Genomic DNA, 14,332 nt, shown 5'->3' with positions numbered 1-14,332 from the left:
GGAGAGGCCATAAAACCGATTAATCGCCCATTAATCGGCGATTAAACGCGATTTTTAGAACACTGCTCTTCTTTAATCTTTATATTACTTAGTAAAGAAGTTAATTACTCCTAACATAGTTCAAAGTTTGAACAACTTCGCATATCAAATCTTTGGTCAAATTCTTTCCTCAGCAAGTTAAATGCGAATAACTTGACTCGAATAACTCAGATACCAAAAGTCAATTTTTCTTATTAATAATAAGTTAAAAACACGAAAAGTGGCTAATTTTTTTCACTTGATATATTATTGTTTTTAATCAACTAGACATTCCTGTTTTACTTAATTTCCATACAAAACAGGATCAAGCTCTCAACCATATCTAGAATAAAAATGAAAAATTAAATTAAACTAGAAAAAAGTAACACATGGCTTCACTTGAAGGACCCACAAGAATACCCAGTGCACAGACCCGTTGTGCTACCGTAAGGGAACAAAGAAACGGGTCGATTCGGAGGCAACTCGGGAACCGGTCTTTCCCAACCCAGAAACTCCACCACCTCCTCCGCCGTGGGCCGCCCCTTGTTCTCATTCAAAGTGCACAACAACCCGATTTCCAAGACCCGAACCGCCTGCTCCACGTTCAGGACCGAACCCATCCTCCGGTCTACCAACTTGTCCTTCCCGTCGCTCTCGTGCATCCCCCACGCCAAATCCAACAGGTCCGTCTCGCCCGGGCCGGACCCCCTCCTCCTCCGACCCGCCACCACCTCCAGCACGAATATCCCGAAATCGAAGACGTCCGCGGTCTGACTCACAGCCGACTCGAACCGCCTCGACTCCGCCGAGTCGAGGACGAACCCGTAGTCACCCAACACGGCTCTGAAGCTCACGTCGAGGAAAACGCTGCTGGTCTTCACGTTCTTGTGAGCGAGTTGCTTCGAGTGGAGGTAACTCAGTGAGTCAGCTACGTCCTTTACCACCTTGAACCGCCGAGTCCACGGCAAAACCCCCACCCCAAACAACCACCTGTCTATACTCCCATTCTGTACGTAATCATACACCACTATGACCTCACGGCCGTCGAGACACCACCCTCTGACGGGAACCAAATTCGGGTGGCGAAGTTTGCTTACTCCGCTTATTTCCTTGCCGAGTCGCCGTTTGTCGAGCCCGGGTGAGTCAAGAAACTGAGTCGAGAATCGCTTCATGGCAACTTGACACCCGTTCGAAATTACCCCTTTGTACGTAGTGCCTCTGGAGTCGCTACCAAGTTCTTGCGACTCGTTAAAAGACCGGGTCGCCGACTGAAGCTCGGCGATTGTGAATCGCCGAGGCTTGTTCGGCGGCCCCGGTCTCTCCTTTTTCTCGGGTATCACTACGCCGCTACCATTCGTGTTCCCCCGCTTACGCTTGCTGGTGAGATAGAGATTCAGGAGAATTACGAGAACGAGCACAACCACGGCCAAGAAAATCAAGAAGCTGGTTGGGGTTTTCCTGTGAGCAATCTTCTGTTCTAGAATGATTTTAGTCTCACATGTCTCGACCGAAGGGATACGAAGAAAAGCCTGACTTGTTGAAGTGAAATTCCAAGATAATATGTTGTGGATTTGGGTGAAGTTTCCAGTTGAAGCAGAGAACCCAACAAACATGTACTCTTTCAAAAAGGGGGAGAGGTCGACACGACCGGAAAAAACCGGTTTCTGGGGATAAGTTTCGGTGTCGGGGCCCAACCGGACGTCCATGCGCCGGTTGGGGCCGTCGTAGTTAACCCAGGCGCGGTGCACGGACCCGTCTCTTAAGAAAATGCCGAATTCGGAGGCGTCGATTGTCGTGGAAGAAACAACGCTGGCCAAGTTGATGCCCACGTGGTTATCATTGGGGTCTCCGAATTCGAGGTTCTTACGGGTATCGAACTCGATCCCGATGGCTTTGTACTCTTCGTCGCAGACGTCGTTGAGCATGCCTAACCATGGGCCGGGTCGGCCCACGGTGAACTCGTCAGGGACTATGATGAAGGTGAGCCCGCTGCCACCATCGACGACTGTAGAATTGGTGGTGTTGAATTGGAATGAAAAGGTGGTGGAAAAAGAGGCTGGGATGGAGGTGAGGGGGTCGAAGAGGCGGATAGGGGAGGAGTGAATGGCACGGCCAGCGAGGTGGCGGAGGTCGGTGGTGCCGGGGGTGTCGGGAGGGATTTGGATGCAACCCTTTTGAGTAGAGAAAATGGCGCTGCCCAGGAGGTTGATGTCCTGGTGGATTCTTGGGTTTTCGTTTGGGTTGAAATCAGCGAAGGACAGGTACTTGGTCACGTTGATTACGGGTCCATTGGGTATCATTTTCTTCTTGCTCTTACCCGATTCAATCGGTATTGGGTTGATGATCACTAGGATTATGAACATGATGGACGTGAATGAGCTGAAAGAATTGATGGAGAAAGCGTAGCAACGACCCATTTGAGGAGGTTTATGCAGAGAAGAGAAGAAAGGTAGATGGGAATTTTGGTTCGTTTCTGGAATCAGTGGTGGGTTGGCTATATCAGTTTGAGAGGCTATAATATACTATCATGTGAAGAATGATCTTATCTATGAATAAAAACAGCGATTTTGAGACCGAGTACTTTTTGATAGGTCGGAGACAAGATCAGCATAATCATCTTCTCTTACGTGATGCAGAGATCGAGAGCACCATGTCGGCGTGCCCGTGTCGTGCTTTTGGATCCTCAGACTAGAATCCAGAATATTACAGACGTATGTACATGTGAGATGCTTAGAAAGTTATCCATAATTGTACAGCATGGAACGTGAACCTTGTATGATTCAAGACACGAATATTATATCTATCATTCGGCTTTCCTTGTCAACTTGAGTAATCGCCTGAGTGTCCTAGTTGTATTTGCTGACGGAGAGGCTCATAATAGTTGAGGAGTCACCCTCTTGGGACCCTCGATTAGCCCCGAAACCAACCATTTCTTTCTTCTCAATACCTATCTATCTCGTCACCGATGATTGACGAGGTCTTTGATTCCCTCAAGCTCTTCCATTACGAGGAGAATACGAAAACGTCATTTTCGTACAGAGGCAGAATTTTAGGTATGCATAAAATACTGGTAACAATTTACGACCGTCAACTGCCGAGTGGCCATCGTGTCCTCAATCAATCAACCTTAGGATGCCAAGAAAGAAGTGGAGCCCAGTCATTTAGGCTTGGTTGGAAGCAGAGTTTTGTCACTCTTTACAAGTTTCTTAGTGGGGTAGGTAAGCCAATTAGAAGCCACCACAACCTAAAGCAAACCCTTCCACCACCACGAACACACACAACCACCCACCTAAAGAAACCCTCTGTTCCCGCTTCTGGTGCTGTCAACTACCCAAATAAAATGCACAAACCCAGGGCATTTGGCGAATCCGGCTCCGAGAAGTTACAACAGTTAACCCCAAGCAACAGTTACCCCCAAGCTGTGAATCAAGATCCACCACCCATGTCCAGTTAACAATACGTACAATGCCAGAAAAACAATTATATTGGAGAACGAGAATTACTTGCAAAGGGCAGGGAAGAGAATTGCATGGATAACCTCCCACGCGTATGTGCAGATTATGTTGTAATGCCACATTCTTTTCCACCCTAGTTATCTAATTCGCTAGTGGCATAGGTTCTATAGCCATATAGGGTCTGCTTTAGACATGTAATCTTCACATGTTGAAAGTAATGTCCATTCACATAAAGGCCCAAAATACTCGACATACACAACCAACAAATAACTAAGTTCCATGCAATCAGCATACTTCAAATACCAAGCAAGAAACAACCCATCCAGAGGAACACATTGGGAAGATTATAAATGCTAGCAAATCCAACCAGATCGTCATAACACAACGAACTCTGAAAAAAGCAAAATTGTAAATTCAACTTCAAACAAATACGGTGTCCAAAAACTTGAGCATATAAAGATAGCATCTATAGCCAACAGCAGCACCAGAATGGAAACCACAGGCTATTACTTCTAACAAACTAATCATTCTTCCTCAACTATTGCTCCCTTCTCACTTACGTAAATACCATCAAGGAACTTCCGGATATCTTTGTTCTTAACATGACATTTCTGAAAGATAAACACACAACAATGTCAGGAGCGCAAGTAATGCATGGTGAATCATGAAAATGCAATTATAAGAGCAGAGATGGGATTGTGCAAAATGCAAACAAAAGCTTGTAAGAGAGAAGAGAGGGTTAAGTACTTGGTTAATCAGGGCAGCAGACCGAGAAACAAGTTCAATATCATTTCCATCCAAAACGAGTTCATCCTTAACTTTCTCAGACCGGAGAATCGAAACTCCTTCAAGCATGTCAACTTTCCTCACCTGATGCAAGAAACCAATGAACATATAGGTTGAGTAAAATAATCAAACCAATCAAGACAACAAAATGAAGGTGGAATGGCCAACAATAAAAATAATGTAAATCTTTGTAGGGGGAATTGTCACAGAATCAACTAGTACAAAAGTCCATGAACCTGCTTTCTAAGACATCAGACAAGAAACTTCAATGTATTCATTCGTAGCTATCTAGAATGCAAGTATCAATATTGCTTGAGAAGCCTATCCAAATTTCATCCCAGTAAGATCATCTTCCCCCCAAGAACAGGACAACAGTGGACAATAGCAGAAAGCCAGAAAGAAACATTTGTCGCAGACTAGTAATGGTGTGATGACACCACAAAGAGCACGCTAACTATCGCATTAACGTGAAAAACCAACAAGGAGACAAGGACATATCAATATTCACCTAACCAGTTGAAGAGCGAGAGAGATATTCAACATAGATTCACTAAGCAGATATGCAAAACGAGACTGAACTGTAAAACTGTGAAGTCCAAAAAAAAAAAATTATACTTTACTTGTTCAAGCCCTAAAAAGAGAAGACACTGGCTAAACACAAAGGAGACCCTAACGGGCAAACAAGATAACTCAAGTCATACCACACCACATTTCTCTGTTTTATCCATTTCAGCTACGCTGCACGACCCAAAAAAAAAAAAAGAAAAGAAACCCCCATTTGCATGACATTTTTAACCCACACGTCATCAGATTATAACTAACCCCCCAGGAATCTGGCAATTCCGATTTCAGATTTGATGTGTATAGAGTGTGCATCATCTCCAATTCCATACTTAGATAATCAATTACCAGTTGTAAATTGCATTAAAAAACTGACGACAAGAGCTAAATTATCCTGCCATTAATTTCCCGAAGCAGCATGCCTACAGAGTTCCCAGAGTCATGCAAATGGCCCCCAACTCTTTGTTTAGCTGTCTACTTGCAAGGGCGGTCTGGGCTCACAGTACCAAATGCTCACCAACTAATTGTTCATGTTCGAACTTCGCACATCGTAGCAAGTGAAACAGACAGCAAAAGAGGGGTGGTGCATAGCTATGCTATCTCACGGCGAAGACAGCCAATGTTAAAGTTTTGAAATCACACTGTCTAAAACGTCAACAGGGATTGAAGTTCATCGTTTCTGATCTTTCTAAGCACAACTACCTACAGACTTCCTGCTACTGTGCTAAACCTGAAAAAATTACATGCAATAGCGCCACCAAAAAAAGCATCTACAATCTTCAGGATCAATCAAACCATTATACAACATCAAACATTCAAGCGTGTGTGTTTAAACAGTCATCTTGGATCAACCTTATATAACCACAAATTCAAAACCAGTCCATCAATGGGATGAAATGAAATGATACCAGACAAAACCAAATAAGATGCGAAAAACGCATCTTGTGTCCAGGACTCCAGATCTATTTGCGCGAATCCGGTTCATGTCCCACACCATACCCATGTCAATATGACACGGGTACTTCCCCCAATATTGGGGATCCATGTGACATAGTCTACAACACAAGTCATCCTTATACTTATTGCTCTACTAGCATCTCAAATGATCCGCAAAACGTGACTAACATGACTAAACACTGTCTATACTACTATACTAACAAGTAGACCCAAACTTGAAGAAAAATATGACACGTGTTATCCCACAACAGATTTCCATGCTTAAATGGTTATCCCACATCACATTTCCATGCTTAAATGATTATCCCACATCACATTTCCATGCGTAAATGATTTCCGCTACACTGCATATCAAAACCAAAGAAACCCCAAACTGCAGGACATGATACCCAATATAGGCTACACTCCATCAACTAACACAACATCCCAAGGATCTGCCAGTTCAAAAGTTGGTTCTGCATTCGAGTTCACCATCTCCAATTCCAAACTATTAGTTAGATAGTCGACATTGTTCTAAAAGTCAGCCCCATAGGACGACTAGTCCCCGTCAAGAGCGCTTGGCTGTGGTCCAAGGCCTAGATTAGGCAGCTGATTAGTCATCGCCTAGTACCCGCTCAGGTGCTAGGCAGCCCACTAGTTGACGCCTAGACGCTAAGTGCCCCTCCCCTCTGTTTTAGCAACTTATCCTAAAGTCTCCCCTCGCCAAGAGCTCCCTGGGGACGACAGAATGACATGACCCAAGCAAAATGGTCTGGCCTTCGATTTAACTACACTATGCATTATCGATTATCCTATCCAATCACGCACGAGGCATAACAGCACCATACCAAGCCCCAAATGGCAAAAGTCAGCAGGTATTCAAGTCCAGCATTTCTCATCTTTCTACACATAATTACAAACATTCTTTCAATTATCGTGCTAAACCTATAAAAACTAACACATAACACTCAAATGAAACGACGAATGCAATAATAAGACGAAAGGAAATGAAAAACACGGACCTTCTTTTCACCGAGAAAGTTACGGATCTCGATGGCCTTGTTCCCGTTGGTGATGCTAGCGTTAATAGGAAAATGAGCATACACGAAACGCATCTTGTACCGGTACCCCTTGGTGACCCCCTTGATGAGGTTGTCGACGTGGCTGAGCGCGGTCCGGATGGCGGCGGTGGACTTCCTCGACCCGAACCACGACTCGATCTTGAGCTTCTTCTGGCCCGTCTCCGCGTCCTTGATGAGCTGGAAGTCCAGGTTCAGGTGCTTGAAGTTGCGAGTGAGGGTCCCCCGCGGGCCCTCCACCTCGATCATCTTCGCCTTGACAGTGATCTTCACCCCGTCGGGGATGTCCATGGTTTCTGACGAGAGGATCGTCTTCATCTCTGCTTCTCTCCTCTCTCTCTCTCTCTCTCCCTCACTCTCTCTAGTCTGTTTCTGGAGACGAGGAGGCAACCGAAAAACCCTAGCGAAATGAAGGGTATTTATAGTGCTGGTGTTGAAACCTAAAGCCCTCGGATGTCTCTATGGGCCCACAGAAGCCTGTTAAGGGCTGTAGTTGCATTCTTGGGCTGGGCTGCAAAGTGAAATATGAGTGGTACTTATGGGCTTCGAGCCCATAAGAGTAATGGGTTAACCACTTAACCCAGGTCCGAGGCAAGTAAAGTAATGCATATTTAAATATCTATGTCATGCAAGAATTCATCTCGTTCTTTTTCATGTTTATATTTTCATCATAGCGTAAATTACATTTCTTACTCTTTTTACTATGATATACATATATTATGTTATATTGCTTTCTTAATTGGGATTGGATTGAATTGTTTTCCTAATTCAGTGGGATTTGGTAAATTTAAATATGATTGATTACTTTTATTTTTTATCCTATTACTTTTATATTTCAAATTGAATCGCATCAAAACAATCATAATTCATGATTTTTTGGTAATTTTAATATGACTGATTACTTTTATATGGAATATTTAAATATCCATCTTTTTTATCCATGTCATGTAAGAATTCATCCCGCCCTTTTTTTCATGCTTATGTTTTCATCTTCGTAGTGTTTGAATTACCTTCCTTACCCTTAAGTCTCCCTAAAGTAATTAACCTTTTTGATTACAAGTTTCAAATTATTTAATTTAAGAGGGAAAATAAATTAGATAAAGGAAGTAAAACATACGAGGCTAGAGTTTGAGATTTTTTTATTTTATTTTTCTAATTTGGAGAAGAAGTCATTGAAGTTGCGATTTCGATTGCACCTCTATTGTACGGGTAGTTGATAGATTCATTAAAAAATTAGATTTAAGTGGTCAGATGAAACTCATATTTTTGACAATTGTTAAAGTTTAATATGAACATTCACATGCATCGATTTCATCGAACGAGTGCACCGCTTGTTGAGAATAAGGTTCTTCTTCTTCTCTAAATGGGATGAGATACTCATATAAGAAAGCATGACTTTTAGCCCAAACGATTAAGATTTCTTTAGCCCCACTTGATTTCAAATAAGGAAAAAATAGGACTCAACATTTTATCGACCATAACCTTTCCCATATGTTTTTTCTTTGCAGTCAATTCAATTATTCAAACCAGTTTTAGATTAGGTTTTTTTGTTTTCTTTCAAGACAAGAAATGGAGCAAAGTTTAGATTTCTAGTTGAAAAAAAGACTATTAATTTTGCGTATATGCAAGATTTCCATTAAGTAGAGATCTAGAGACATGTGCATGAACATCATCAATATCGACTGGAGGAGCATCAATGAAGTTGCGGTTAATACACCAAACTATCCAATGTAAAGACGATTTTTAGCGCTAGTTATTCGGTTACAGAAGCAACCCCATAGGCTTTTGCTTTCGCGTCTCTCCAATATTGCAATCATGGTAAAATCTTGATTTACTTAATTATCGGGGACTCCCAAGAACGCGAATTTTCATAAATAAAAATAGAAAATGGAACGCTTGTATGAATACAAACCCATGAGCTTTTTCACAAACATTGCCAACCGGCAACGAACTTTCCTTGTTCCTGTAAAAGACATGCATTTTTCATGGGTGATCAAATAGCACAAACACAAAATTACAACTTTGCTCTTCAATAGACAACTACCATGGTCCATAATTATCTTATCGGAAGGGCGATACGGTCTTTTTTAGTGAAGAGAACTTGTAACCAGAATCACTGGATGAGCTCACTGCATTTCACCCAGAAAGGAAACTAAGAGAAGAAACGAAATACAAACTGGAAAAAAACAGAAACCCTCATGCCAAAAGCATTGTGCATGCTGGATTTATGGTATAATTTGCATCCAAAACTAGTCTTCCTAGGAAAATGACTTGCGATGCCCATTAGGCATTCCCAGGAGTCAAGCTGTCCATTTTTGTGGCCTATCGAGTCAGTTAATGCTCATATCCATAATAATCCATGGGTTACTAATGCTTTCTTGGATGGTTGAGTGTGTGAACTGTGGTTATGGTGGTGTTTATATAAAAGGCAAAAAATCTTATTACTGCGATATCACGATTCACGAAAAAGCGAGAAATCTAGCACTAATTGCGAAGATAATCAAGGGAGTTTTTTTTTTTTTTTTTTGTAATGCAGGGTGTCCCGGGCCAACTTACACGCACTCCTGCAATTCTTTCACACACTTACGCGTCTTATGAGATGACCCCAAGAATTATTTGCAAAGAAAAAAAAACCTGAGAATGACTTCTCATAGATGTACATTAGTGAGTGCCGCATACCAAAAAAAATCAATGATAGTACATCAAGATTTGCACAATCTAATCTTGTGGATTTAGAAGCACCTCATACTTCTATTCATAAATATAGATACACACATATAGATATAACGACATATATCAAACTTACAATCAATCGCCTAAAAAATACTAATGGGTATCAATCTGACTCACAGAACTTAATTATTGGCCTAAAACTGAATAAACCTAGTAAATTTAGACCAAATCGAATAAACCAAACCAGACCAGACCACTGCAGAACTTATTTGGTTAAGATTCGGGTTTTAAAATCCCCAAAGAGAATGAACCAGTTTTGGTTGTAAAATTAGTCAAAAAACTGAACCAAACATATTCGACGCTAATTCTACTGTGCACAACAAAAAAAAAACTTGGGCCAAATGTCATAGAGAGGGGACCGAGCGTCCACTTGAGAAGTCTCAGGCTTGAGTAGATGGGGTCACATTCGGCCCCCAAAAAAATTCCGGGTCCTTTCTAAATCAACAATGTACCATATATAAAGACACTTGATACGTCTTCAGTTTTCACAAACAAAGCCAATTCTCCTCCCGACGCGGAGGGTTTCCTAATGTACTTCTCCTGCAGCTATTACGTCTAGTTTTAGGTGTAGCCAAATCTCTGTCCCTCGTGATCATTTCCCATTATACCCACCTGCATTCACCCAACACACACATTACATGCATAACACATATTGAGAGAGAGAGAGAGAGAGAGAGAGAGAGAGAGAGAGAGAGAGAGAGAGAGAGATGGGGGTGAAGGAATGGGGAGAGAGGTCACAGGGAGTAGCGCTAATGCTGATGGTGCAAGTGATCGGAACAGGGCTCCAGCTGCTGTCTAAGGTTATATTGGGACATGGGCAATTCATATTCGCCCTCATGGCATACCGTCACGTGGTGGGTGCCTTGTGTGTTGCCCCCTTCGCTTTCTTCCTCGAAAGGTAATTAAATTTCTTTGATTAATTCCTAAATGCGATTATTATGCATTAATGTTGTTTGATTCTTTCTGTTATAATTTTTTTTGCTGGGTTTGTGGTTTAATGGACGTTGACGAGAATTTTGCTGAATTGGGTTTTGGAATTGCAGAGGAAAAGGAAAAGAGTTGAGCTGGTCTATTGGGTTCTGGCTCTTTATGAACGCATTAACCGGGTAAGATAATGTTTGTTTGTGTTACCAAAATACTATCTAGTTTGGGAGTGATTATTTAGTGCTCCTGGAGCACCGCTCCACAAGGAAGAGACAATTTTCCTTGGTTTGGGTTCCATGTTATTACTCATGCCTTTTGGTTTGAAAACCCTTGCGACTCGTATAACCGGTGAAGAAGAGAGGGGGATGAAGGCTTTGGGGAGTAAGCTAATTCAGGCCCACTCTAACCGATATTCGGGTCCTCCATATGCACCTAGACAACTTATCCATCGGATAAGCTAAGACCCTTGGAAGAGTCTTAGTAAAACCCTCCCCATTCCCAAAATGTTTTTTCGTTACTTATATGGATTTTTTTAAATAACTTTTTTTGTCTACGTTATTATTTTTTTCCGAATCTCCTAAAAGAAAGTTCCAAAAAAAAAAAATCCTAAAAGGTTAGGCCAAAGAGGCCCTTGGTGACAATTGCTAAACACAAAACACTAAACCGTTCGACACCAAAATGTGTAGTAAAAATTAAAGCCCAAGGGCTAAAGTGAAACCTGGGTACCTTTCTAAGGGTGAAAATTTTAAATGTAATTTTTACCCCACTCTAAAATCTAAAAGTAAGTATAGTAAATATTATGAACCTATCTAAATTACCGGGAAAAAAGAAAAGCAAAATTTTTCCCCCTTTTTTGATCGGATAAACGGAAAAGCAAATCTGTTTTGATAGGCATGTGATACTAATTTAATTTAGACCAAACTGTTTAGACAGTCCATATTATTTGTTTTGATATCTATGTGCTGTTAATTAGTCATTTTTGACCAAACAGTTTAGAAAGTCCATATTAATATTGTTTAGCCACATGCATACTTGGAAAAGGGTTCTGTCGTTCCGACGAGAGCCACAATATGAACAAAGGAATCGGTGAATCAACTCCGGCAAGGGGCCGGAAAAGTGCGGTTTTCCGGCAAACTGTCGAGAAGCTGTCTCCTTTGGTATTTATGTAATTAATTTCAAGCTATACCTTATATCTCTTTGTTTCAAAAACTACAAATATATCTATTATTGGGAAGCATTACTAAATGGGGTCTTCTTTTATTCCTTCATCAATCCTTGAATGATGCAGGATTTCAATGGCTATGGGATTATTCTATTATGGGTTGCGAGACACCACAGCTACCTACGCTACAAACTTCCTCAATCTTATTCCGATCGTCACTTTTGTCTTCTCAATTATTGTCGGGTACAATTAAAACACAACTCTCTGAATACAATTATGTTCGGAGTCGTTTGATACAATCCGACGTTGTGTTGCATTTTAAAGTTGTGTTTGCAGACTTTTTGATGACATCTACTGATTTCTCATCTGATGCATCTCGACCGTTGATCTGATATAAAACTTTTGTTGGACCGGTTGTAGAATGGAGAAGCTGAGACTGGGTACGAGGGCAGGGAAGGTGAAGACTATGGGGGCAATCCTGTGCGCCGCGGGAGCACTGACTATTAGCCTGTACAAGGGTAAATCGTTCTCCATCGGACATCATAGTACTCACCATAAAGAGATCCGCCATAACGTTCAGCACAACTGGACACGTGGCACTGTATTTCTGGTGCTTAGTGTCCTCTCATATGCCACGTGGTTTATGGTCCAGGTATGCACACAATCCGACGGCTAACAAATCACCTTGGAAAATTGGGGAATGGAAAATATTAGGCTTTAATAGTAATGCTTTATCTATGCGGTTCAATAATTGGATATTAGGAATAGGTAACAAATCAGTGGTTGGTTTAGTGGTTGAAAACTTGGAGTTGGTTGGACAATGCCCAAGTTTGAGTCCTCATAGCTTCTTATTGGAACTAACATATTCCTAACTTCATCTACACATGATGGGAACAAGCCCACGTAGATGCAGTGGGGGTCCCCTATAGATAGAAGTGTAGTGTAATTAAACAATGCTCTCTCGCAGTAATGACAGGGTACATACTTGCGCTTCCATTTGGAACCCAAAAAACATGGGTAATAGGTAAACCCTAGTGAATAACAGAACCGGAAATCTACAGAGCATTTTCTACAAGGCACCCTGTAGGGCACATCACAATCGTCCGAACGTGCTTTTAACGGTCTGGATTTGAAACAAACTCTTCCGAATCCCAATCCCAATCCGTGAATAACACGATCATATTAACTAATGCTAGCAAAATACTACTACTTTTCAAGAACTCATTCTTTTGGTAAATGATGATGATGCAGGTTAAGCTGTTTAAATTATTTCCCTATAAGTATTGGGCCACAATGTTGACATGCATAATAGCATCAGTCCAAGGAGCGGTGGTAGGCCTCTGCATTGATACAAACAAGGGTTCATGGGCTTTAGGATGGAATCTGCAACTGGTTACAATAATTTACTCGGTAAGATCAAGATTTTCTTTTGGAAACTCAGAATTTCATTGAGGACTCCTCTAGTAACTTAAACTTATTTGATAATGTCAAACAGTGAAATAAGCAAAACGCGAAATATTATTTGATTGCTTCGACGATTATCACTAGTTTATTCACTAGCAAAAAAGCAAATAAGATGAGTAATCAAACGAGCCCTGAACGAATGAGGTTGAATTATTATATATGGCGGTGATTAGTATTTTCCAACATCGGAATTTTGGAGTTGCAGGGAATGTTAGCTACAGCTGCGACATTTTGCTTAATTTCCTGGGCAGTTGCGAACCGAGGACCAACCTATCCTTCCATGTTCAACCCATTGGCACTCATTTTTGTGACCATAACTGAAGCTCTGTTTCTTGGAGAACCGATTACTGTGGGAAGGTTAGTATCACGTCACGGGGAATCGATCTCCGTTTCCATTATATAATCAAGTCCTACTCCATTCATACTCAACGATTAATATGGTGACAAAATGTACGAACTAATCGTGCGATTTGCACGACAATTACAACGTAATTGCAGCTTGATTGGAATGTCATTGATCATTGCGGGCTTGTATTCTTTCTTGTGGGGAAAGAGCAAGGAGTCAAAAAATACGACACGGCCAAAATTGGCAATGATTGAAGCTTCCGTGGTGGTTCCTGATAAATCTACAGCATTGCAAACGTCAGCCGTAGTCATGCCAACTGCTTCTCCCAGTACCACAACTGTCGCGGTGTTTGGCAATGCAAAACCTAACGAGAATGAAACGTTCGTTTAGAATCTCACGGCTGATCGATCAGGTTCATAATTGTTCAGACCTCTAGTTTTGCTTTTGCTAGAGGCTTTGCGTACGTGCATTAGTTAAGTTCTTGCGATAAGGGTAGTTCCGGAAGTAAAGAAGTCGCAATATAAAGATAAATGTTGTTACTAGCTTGTTACATAGTATATTTCCATGATTGTACGTGTCTAATGAATTGCGATTTCGTTATTTAGATAAGACTCATGTTCATTATTCAGTGCACAAGGCTCTTGTTTATTTGAAGAAGAGACTAAGCACGGAGACAAATACTGTTTCACATCTCCTGCTTTTGTTAAGAGAACGATTCAAGTGATTTAAAACTCGTGTGACATTATCACAAAGGGCGTGCGATTCTTGTCATCACTTCAGGTCGTGAACGACTCGGATCTATGTTCGAAGAGAGATTATTTAGAAGTAGTACATTTTTAGCAGAGATTGATACTCATAGCTTCAAACT

General features: G+C 41.4%; 3 protein-coding genes across 4 annotated transcripts; 1 reads left to right on the top strand and 2 right to left on the bottom strand.

Moving 5' to 3' along the window:
* Nucleotides 1-209: 209 nt before the first annotated feature.
* Nucleotides 210-3,661, bottom strand: LOC131319897 (L-type lectin-domain containing receptor kinase S.4-like). Its single transcript, XM_058350336.1, has one exon. The coding sequence runs from the start codon at nucleotides 2,433-2,435 to the stop codon at nucleotides 414-416; it is 2,022 nt and encodes a 673-aa protein (XP_058206319.1). The 5' UTR covers nucleotides 2,436-3,661; the 3' UTR covers nucleotides 210-413.
* A 133-nt stretch (nucleotides 3,662-3,794) lies between these two features.
* On the bottom strand, nucleotides 3,795-7,247 carry LOC131319899 (large ribosomal subunit protein uL6z/uL6y-like). 2 transcript variants are annotated; one of them, XM_058350339.1, is made up of 3 exons: nucleotides 6,779-7,247; nucleotides 4,221-4,343; nucleotides 3,795-4,084 (listed from the first exon to the last, which is right to left on the bottom strand). In XM_058350339.1, exons 1-3 carry the CDS (start codon nucleotides 7,151-7,153, stop codon nucleotides 3,998-4,000), a joined length of 585 nt encoding a protein of 194 aa, XP_058206322.1. In that variant the 5' UTR covers nucleotides 7,154-7,247; the 3' UTR covers nucleotides 3,795-3,997. The 2 variants fall into 2 exon arrangements, with proteins under 2 accessions (XP_058206322.1, XP_058206321.1); XM_058350338.1 differs by having other exon boundaries at nucleotides 3,795-4,343.
* Nucleotides 7,248-9,955: 2,708 nt separating this feature from the next.
* On the top strand, nucleotides 9,956-14,092 carry LOC131319898 (WAT1-related protein At5g64700-like). The gene is made up of 7 exons (XM_058350337.1): nucleotides 9,956-10,466; nucleotides 10,612-10,674; nucleotides 11,781-11,897; nucleotides 12,075-12,306; nucleotides 12,906-13,064; nucleotides 13,324-13,475; nucleotides 13,617-14,092. Exons 1-7 carry the CDS (start codon nucleotides 10,276-10,278, stop codon nucleotides 13,852-13,854), a joined length of 1,152 nt encoding a protein of 383 aa, XP_058206320.1. The 5' UTR covers nucleotides 9,956-10,275; the 3' UTR covers nucleotides 13,855-14,092.
* Nucleotides 14,093-14,332: the final 240 nt, after the last annotated feature.

This window comes from Rhododendron vialii, chromosome 3a (assembly GCF_030253575.1).
Source record: "Rhododendron vialii isolate Sample 1 chromosome 3a, ASM3025357v1".
NCBI lineage: Eukaryota > Viridiplantae > Streptophyta > Magnoliopsida > Ericales > Ericaceae > Rhododendron > Rhododendron vialii.
This window is presented reverse-complemented; position numbering and strand designations above follow the sequence as displayed.

What these genes read in the sequence shown, in the direction of transcription:
- LOC131319898 (XM_058350337.1), top strand. Translation starts at nt 10,276, where the DNA reads ATGGGGGTGAAGGAATGGGGAGAGAGGTCACAGGGAGTAGCGCTAATG. An exon ending in TTCGCTTTCTTCCTCGAAAG is followed by an intron (nt 10,467 to 10,611) that starts GTAATTAAATTT and finishes TTGGAATTGCAG; the next exon opens with AGGAAAAGGAAAAGAGTTGA. An exon ending in TGGTTACAATAATTTACTCG is followed by an intron (nt 13,065 to 13,323) that starts GTAAGATCAAGA and finishes TTGGAGTTGCAG; the next exon opens with GGAATGTTAGCTACAGCTGC.
- LOC131319897 (XM_058350336.1), bottom strand. Translation starts at nt 2,435, where the DNA reads ATGGGTCGTTGCTACGCTTTCTCCATCAATTCTTTCAGCTCATTCACG.
- LOC131319899 (XM_058350338.1), bottom strand. Translation starts at nt 7,153, where the DNA reads ATGAAGACGATCCTCTCGTCAGAAACCATGGACATCCCCGACGGGGTG. An exon ending in ACTTTCTCGGTGAAAAGAAG is followed by an intron (nt 4,344 to 6,778) that starts GTCCGTGTTTTT and finishes TTCTTGCATCAG; the next exon opens with GTGAGGAAAGTTGACATGCT.